Genomic DNA, 8,188 nt, shown 5'->3' with positions numbered 1-8,188 from the left:
GTGTGTGTGTGTGTGTGTGTGTGTGTGTGTGTGTAATCAGCCAGGGGCACACAAGTGCATGCTGGGTCTCTGCTCAATGCAGAGCCCCCTGTAAGAACAGGTTCCTGCAGGTGGCCTCCTTGAAGACTCCGAAGCTACTTCCCTCCAAGCGCTGTATTTCCTTAATCCCCACGGAGGGGAAGCAGCAGGTCTTTAGGGCACAGCCTTGTGCCTAAAGCCCTGTGGTCTCTTGGCAGTCAGTTTGGGGAAGAGGGTAAAACACTGTCTTTTTTCCCATAGGAAGCCTGACTCACGGCCTTAACTCAGGGTGTCTTAACTCAATAAAAATCACCGGGCAAGTGTGCTGGACCTGCAGCTTCCCAGCCCCCAAACCCTGGCGATTCTGACTCAGGTCTGAGGGGAACCTGCAAATCAGCCCCTTCGCCAAGCACCCCCAGAAGCAGAGGCCTCACAGGAGCCCCATCGGGCAAGCCCAGAGCCCCAAGCCACGGCAAGCCCAGGACATGCCTGCACCCCGCCCCCTCCCCCGTGAAAACAGGGTCAGAGGGCCGGCACAATAAAGGTCTCCTTCTCTGACTTTGTAAGAAAGGGGCGTGTTACCCAGAAAAGCCCCTGTCACTTTGTGGCTCCATCCTGGCCCCCGGAGAGGACACTCTGGGGGCCCAAGACTCAAGCCGTCGTCTTGGCCCACTGAGAAACACAGGAAGTTAAGAAAGAAGAGAAAGAGAGAAAAATACCTTGGTCTTCACAGGAACCACTAGGACAACATTCTCAATGCGAATTCCAAAAGCCCCGTCTTCATAGTAGCCAGGTTCTGCAACAAAGCAAAGCCCACGCTGAGACTCGGCCAACGGGGAGCCCTCCTGCCCAGAGCTGCCAGGCCCGGCAGGACAGGCCCCAGCCCTCCCATGAAAGAGGAGGCGACACAGCTCGGGGACCAGAACCCCGGTGCCTCCACCCATGTGGCCACATTCTGCTGACTCCGCAGGGCCTGGAAATTGGCTGCAAGCTCCCTGGCCAGGGGTCTGCTGAATGAATAAACGATGTGTCTCTGTAAAGCAGAGGCTGCAGCCATCGAAAGCACACTCCCCAAGAAGAGGGCATTCCGAGAGAGGGCAGAAGAGGGAGGCCTTACTGCCCAACATCATCTGTGAGGAAAAAGGCCCGGATATCAAGGAGCCAAAGCTCACTGATGGCGCTATGAAGTCAGCTTTCCCCTGGGGCGTGGGGGACAAAAGATGTTCACTTTCCCCTTCAGTGATCAGAAAAGCTGTCCGATGCTGGGTAATTCAAGGTGACAGGGAGGGAACTTCTGTCCAAAGTGCTCGGGAGTGATTGTCCAATGAGGAACCACCGCACAGAGCCCCCAAGAGAAGCCTCAGAAGGCGCGCGTGCCTCTGCGTGAGGGCCACCTACCATCGGTGACGATCATGCCCGCCTCCAGGGGCTCATCGGAAAACGTCTTGTAGCTGATGCCACAGGGACCCTCGTGGACGTTCAGAAAGGACCCAACACCGTGGCCTGTGCCGTGCAGGTAATCTAGGCCGGAATCCCACAGGGCTGAGCGGGCAAAGGAGTCGAGAAGGTGGCCTGAAAAAGAGCCATTGGCTGCTATTGGCACAGTGCTTTTCCGTTTACGACGCCCTTTGGAGATGAGTTTATGATGTCTGGCTCCAGAGGGTGACACGGAACTGAGCGGGTAAAGTTACTGGGTGCTTCAGATTTGTGCCCACCACGAGGAAGAACTTTCTACGAGCCCAAGCTCTAGAGGAGGGTGGCTCCCCAGCCACACCGGAGCACAGTCTGAAGCTGGGGGAGCTGTTTTGCCAGCCTGGCATGAGGGACAGGGGCCTGCAGCAGGTGCGGCTGTAGTCAATGGCGTAGAAGCTCCCTTCCCAACTCTGAGACCCTATGATTTCAGAATGACCGGGCTCTGGCTCAACTGCAACCTGGCACACAGTCCCCAGAGAGGAGGAAAATGGGCCTGAGACTGTGTGCCTGACCTGGCCAGACTCAAAGCCTAGGGCCTGTACACTCCCAGTCTAATGGCCCCTCCATCAGTCCTCCAGCACAGGAGGATGTCTGTCTAAAGTCCGGCTGCCAGAGAAATAAATCCCAGCAAAAACCCTGGCCCCATGGTGAAGGGCAGATGGGAAGGCCCAAAGCCTTTAAGCCTGGTGGACCCCCTCCTGAGAGCTGCCTGCAGGTTTCCTCCTGCACCATAGAGCAGTGGTTCTCAACCTGTGGGTCACGACCCCTTTGGGGGTCCAATGACCCTTTCACAGGGGTCGCCCAATTCATAACAATAGCAAAATTACAGTTATGAAGTGGCAACAAAAATGTTATGGCTGGGGGGGTCACCACAACATGAGGAACTGTATTAAAGGGTCACGGCATTAGGAAGGTTGAGAACCACTGCCATAGAGGGTCAGGAGAGAGGTCCACAACTGACACCAAGGCCCAGCCCTGAGCCAGCTCCCTGGGAGACCCTCTGAGCTCAGTCCGTGGGCAGCAACCTCACGCCAAGCAGCACCCCCATGTGCAGCGCTGGGCCTGGAGCCGGCTGAGGGTTACCACTGCGAGCCAGGGCAAGGCTCCATCCCTCGACTCAAACATGCTTGATGCCGGCAGAAAGGGGCCATCACGTGGCAGAAGGGGCCACCACGAGGCAGAAGGAGCCACCTACCTTTGGTTCCAGTCGGGAAAACGGCGGCACTGACGGCGATGTGACCCTTGAGGACATAGGTGAAGCACTCCTGCCAAAGAAAGCCCAGAGGGCGCGTTGCAGAGAAGGGGCAGAGGTTGGCTGACAGCATAGCTCTTGCCTGTTGAGGTTTTTAGCAATGCCACAGAGCACACCGGGGTACCAAGGAAAAAGGTGGGGGGGGAGGGGTAGGAGGGTTACCATGGAGCCAACTTTCCATCAAATCTTGAACGAAAATGTCATAAAAGACAACTGTCAGAGAGGTGACTCACAGAACCTTGCCCCGTAGTGGCCATTCTGACGGGCTCTGTCAGGGCAGCCGCAGAAAGCCGGGGAGGAGGAGTGCTGTGAGCAGCTCACACTGACTGCACATCCCTCCGGGTCCCGCACTTCACCCCATGGGCACCACTGTGGTCCTCACCTCGCCGAGAGATTCAGTTGTTTGCCCCTAGAGCCAGGCCAGCTGACTCTGGCAGCAGGCTGAGTACCACCATGCACTATCAAGGGCTGGCCTCACTGCCTGGGGGTACACAGAAGGCTGTACAGTTCACCAGGAACCCCACTCCTCACCCACACTTGGGCTCGTCCCACAGCATGGAGTCACCTCAAGGGCTCCAGGCCCAGGTCCCAATGTGTCCAACATGCTGGTGTCCCCAAATGGACACGACAGAGGCGCCAAGGCTGTGAAGCCAGTGTCACAGCAACTCATGCCGTGGCACACCCTTCCTTGGGGACACCCCCTGAAAGAACGCCTTTGGAGAAAACTGTTCTTCCACTCAGCCCAACTGGACAGAGCAGTGACTAAGAGCCAGGAACTTGCTGGCTTTGTGGACTTCAGGGCCAACCAAAGGGGTGAGTGACTCGTTCCCACATCTTTTATAGGCCCTAAGTGACTCTTTCAAGGCCACGGAGCCCATCAACAGCTGGGAGGACCTGTCACTCCAGGTCCCTGAACTCCTCACAGCTGCTTCCGAGGCAGGGATGCCAGTTACCAGGCAGCGAGTGTCTCACTTCCGGGAGCTCCTACAAAGGAAAGCCTCCGAACGTGAGAGGGGGAGGTGGGTCGGGAAGTGTTCAGAATAGCATCTAGACACACGTCATCCATTACTACTCCACTCCCCCCCTCCCCCAGACTTCCTCCCTCAAGAGAAAGACCGAAGCTGTTTAAACTTGACGCCGAGCTGCCTTAATCTTAAAAGAATGCTTTTTAAAGTTCCCCAGATGGCTTACCCTCTGATGATTAATTAAATCACTCCCCATAAAGGTGATAAGCCTGACTCCACAGTAATGAGCTATTTTACTGCCCCACATATAATTTTTTACTTATTTATGCAATCCCTTTTCACAACAGCCATTCCTCTTCTTAATGAAAAGCTGGGGGGGGGGGGGAGCTCTCTCAAGTGTTTTGCTTCCACCCTACCTTCTCGTAGGCTGTTGGGGTCCCAAAGTGCATGGTCCGCGTCACATCTGTGGTTCCATCCCTGCCCAAAAGAAAGGACAGAGACGTTATGGGTCAAAATAAACCTGTGCTTCAGAAGGAGACCGTGTGAATCCAAGGAGGGCCCGGTGCCTTGGACGTGAGCATGGCCAGCCCCTGCCACACGGGCTCCATCTCCATCGTGAGAAGCGGCTCAGAGAGGAAGGAGGACGATTTGTAGCACAAGAGAGCTAAAATCGGCTTCTCCTACTTGGGCAGCAAGGGGCCTACTGGAAATACTGAGGTATCTTTCTTAGAACACCCTTGCCTGCATCCTGGGCATAGAACAGAAAGCGTCCAGAATTCTATCAACATTCAGAATAGCATTACCCAAGTGATCCCAACAGCCCGGGCTCACTGCGTAATTACTTTTCCCACTACAGTGGGGTGTAGAGGCTGAAAAGGCGAAGCTCTGGCCACCTGCCAGTCCTACGGGTCCCACGCGCTTGCAAGGCAGACACCTGTTCCTACCCTCTCTCACGGGAGCCACAGGGGGACCAATTCACACCAGGCCCCTCTAAGAGACTATTCTGGAGGATGAGTGCTTTATTCACGCAGGCGAACTCATTCAACTTGCCCACTCGTTCAAGATGCGTCCTTCACTTGGCAAAGGCCCAGGGCAGCTGCAAGGACAGGGAGCGGGTGTGCCGGTCATGGGCTGGGGCAGACTCGTAGCCAGTGGCTCCCGAAGCTCGCTCGCTTGCTCTCTCGCTCTCGCTCGCTCGCTCTCGCTCGCTCTCCCCCAGTTATTTGTTTAATATGCACTCCCAAGCCTAACAGCTTCCAGCTGGGGGCTAAGCATTTCTATCAGTCTTTTGAGGGGACAGAGACACAACTGGGCTATTTCATCTAGGGGTGAAGAAAAGGACAAGGCCCCAGAACCAGTCCATGAATGGCCGGCGCAGGAGGCCATCGCCAGCTGGGTGCTCTCTGCTGGAGCCTGGCTTGTCCACCTACCCAGCCCCCCGCCCCCCACTGGACGGGGTCAAGTTCGGTGACTTACTTGTACTGAGCACCTGAGTCAATGAGGTACACCTCCTCCAGGGACAGGGTCCTATTCGTCTCAGGCACTGGCCTAAGACACGAGAAAAAGAACTGTTCCTGAAGTGTAAACATTCAGTGACGCTGGAGACGGGGGACACAGAGCTCCTTGTTCTATTCCTGGACTTTCTGTGACTCTGAATCAGTCTGAAATGATGTCTTATTAATAACACGCTACTCAATAAGTTAATTATTCCAATTAAGATGCACTGTCTACTGTTCTAAGACTCAACCCACCCAACTCCAAGGCCAGGGAGAACACCTTAGGCTCCTTTCTATGTCCCTGTGCGCGTCTGGAACAAAGCACGGTCACGAGAAGAGCTATTAAACGGGCACCAGGAGATGCCACAGGCCCAGGAGGAACCCCAGGGCCTGGGGATGGAGCCGCCGGGAGTCCACGCAGCACTCGCTGGCAGCAGGCGCCCAGGGCCACCGGCCTCTACCTCCAGCTCCCTACCTTAGCCTCAACCCACCAGGCACCTTCTGACTTGTTCCTCATACCACCAGGCAGGCAAAGGGCAAATGTTTCAATGCACAAGGCAAAAAATGAGAGCATTTTTCAGGGAAAGGAGTAGATTGTGCTATTCATAGCAGAGCCATTTTTCCCACAGGAAACTTAAGGGAATCTTCAAAAGCGATATGCTTTTCCCACACGATTTTCCAGGCACTAACGCTGTGCTGGGAAACACCAAAGAGATGACTCCCAGTCTCCACCCTGCTGCTGAAGGGAGGTCACTCCAGGCCACCAGTGGGCATGTGAGCTGAGTGACGAACAGAGACAACCAGGCAAGGGCCCGGCTCTCAAGGAGCTTCCAACAAGATCAAGCAGAAACTCCAGAGGAGAAGCAAAGGCCTCCTGCTTGGTCTGAAATTCAATGCCTTCATTGTTTACTTAATTCTAGGAGAGAATTCAAAAGGGCCCTGGGGGGATAGTGCAAGGAGTTGTGGACTACGAACCCTAAGGTTCAAACCCACCCACTGCTCCGTGGGACAAAGGTGAGGCCGTCCAATCCAGGAACGATGTACAGTCCCGTAAACTCTCACAGTTCTACCCTAGCCCACAGGGCCCCTGGGCGTCGAAATGGCCACAGTGCAGTGGCTTTGGCTTTGGTTTTGGATGGCGTCCAGCCAGGAAACCCATCCCCCAAATCAAACGCAAGACAAACACTGGCACCCCCTCCACATTTTCAGCAGTTCACGATGCTGCCGTGTCGTGATTGGCTCCCTCCATATGCCTTCATCATCTGCCCCAAGAACAGTTTGCAAAAACGAATACTAAAAGGGGGGAAACGGTTGTGCCCAAGGACAGCACGCAGAAACAGAGACAGTGCTGCTTCATGGGCGGCACATCACAGGTGGGGGAGCACCAGACTCCAAACACGAGCGCAAAATGGTCTGAGCTGGGGCGAAGCTGGAGCCCAGTAGGCAAGTCTGAGGGCCTCCCCCCTCACCGCCACAGCCAAGTCCAGCTGGCCGATACATCGCGTGCCCTTCTGGTCTCATGGCTCCATTGTTTGGGGCTATGAGCTCTTGGAGACTCTCTGGGGAAAGTCCCACAGACTGAGATGTCAGGCTTTGAGCCCCGGGGAGAAGGAACCGATTCCCTCCCAACTCAGAACGGAAGGCCCCACTGCCACCATGATAAGCATTCTGGGTATGAAACAGCCTTCTTGTCATTAAAAGAGGGGGGAAAAACACTTCAAAATCTGGGCACCGAGCTCCGAGGGCTCTGAATATAGCTCCAGATGCCTGAGCGGAAAGTGGACCTGGCGAGACAACACGGGGCCGTGGAGAATGGCAGCGCCATGCGTCGGAGTTTAAGAGAAGGTTCCCAAAAGGCAGGGACTTTGGGATTTGGGTAAAATAAGGCCTCAAAGATCGAGCCAAATCCAGGCTGGCGAATGTCCCTTAATTGGACAGTCCCAAAAGACACTTGGAGAGGAGCACTGGTCATGCAGCGATTCCCCACGATTTTAAACAGCCGCACTGAGGCTTTCGACTCCGGTCAGGAGCTCCGGTGTCTGTGCAGCACAGAGGAGCAGCTCGCCCTGACCTACAGGGCTCGCTGTGAGTCAGAAACGACTCAATGGCAGTGAGTTTTGAGAACAGACCCACAGAGGCGACGGGGGTGGGAGTGCCTGACAGAATCCTGTCCCTCCTCGACTCAGGCTGCTCTGTGGCCGCAGCAGCAAAGCCAGGCAACTGGCTCCTCCGCATGCCTTACGCGTAGTGGATGATGGCGCCGTTGGGTCCCGTACTGGAAATCGTTGGGAAGCTCAGGTCCACAAAGTCAGCCTGCTGCCTGGAACAGAGAGGGCGAGGTTAGGGAGGGTGGGCCATGAGGACTGTGCCACTGTGCCTGCCCCATTCTCCCCAACCCACACCTGTCCACAGACCAGGGGAAAAGCAGGGCCCTGGGCCTCCCTGACTCACCCTGGGAATCCGCATGAAGTCTACATGAAGTCTTACCTGCGGAATTCCTCAGCTTTGTCCGCAGCCCCAATCTCCGTCACGCCGCCTTTGGGAACCTACAAGGAGGAAGTTGCTTCAATGCCATCTGCTGAAATAAATCTGATGCTTTTACAGAACACAAGCGAAAAGCTCACCTTTCCCTCCATCCCTGTACCCTGCTCTTCACACCCTGGGACACAGTTTGTGCGTGTCATCTTTAGCCGGGAGGGCTCTTTCAAAGGCTTTCAAGTCAAGCAGAAAGATTCCTATCTGTTTAATTTTTGCTCAACTCTTTTGCCTCTGCATTACATCCTAAAAACTCCCCCAAAACCTACTGTGTCCAAGTTTAAAAAGTTAAAAGTGGGATATGCCCTCCGATGAACGAATCCTAAGACAAGTATCCAAATGAAATAGAGATCCATGCAAAGATATTATTGTAGGGTGACTGAAAAGAGCAGAAAATCAGAAACCATCTAAGCCGGTCAAAACAGGGGAAACGGGGACCGAGCACAAGC

The 8,188-nt window shown here is 55.0% G+C and overlaps 1 protein-coding gene across 2 annotated transcripts in view; it reads right to left on the bottom strand.

Moving 5' to 3' along the window:
• XPNPEP1 (X-prolyl aminopeptidase 1) overlaps positions 1-8,188 on the bottom strand; it is a 58,157-nt gene that overhangs the window by 5,343 nt on the left and 44,626 nt on the right. For both annotated transcript variants that reach the window (XM_045291536.1, XM_045291537.1), the window contains exons 13-19: positions 7,692-7,750; positions 7,447-7,524; positions 5,185-5,256; positions 4,125-4,185; positions 2,687-2,756; positions 1,417-1,590; positions 738-814 (exon numbers count right to left, since the gene is read on the bottom strand). In XM_045291536.1, coding sequence (XP_045147471.1) covers positions 738-814; positions 1,417-1,590; positions 2,687-2,756; positions 4,125-4,185; positions 5,185-5,256; positions 7,447-7,524; positions 7,692-7,750 — 591 coding nt within the window. The remainder of the gene's footprint in view (positions 1-737; positions 815-1,416; positions 1,591-2,686; positions 2,757-4,124; positions 4,186-5,184; positions 5,257-7,446; positions 7,525-7,691; positions 7,751-8,188) is intronic.

Source organism: Echinops telfairi, unplaced genomic scaffold (genome assembly GCF_000313985.2).
Source record: "Echinops telfairi isolate 266 unplaced genomic scaffold, ASM31398v2 ScPeMD7_70;HRSCAF=299, whole genome shotgun sequence".
NCBI lineage: Eukaryota > Metazoa > Chordata > Mammalia > Afrosoricida > Tenrecidae > Echinops > Echinops telfairi.
Note: the sequence above shows the minus strand (reverse complement) of the source record. Positions and strands in the feature narration are given on the sequence as shown.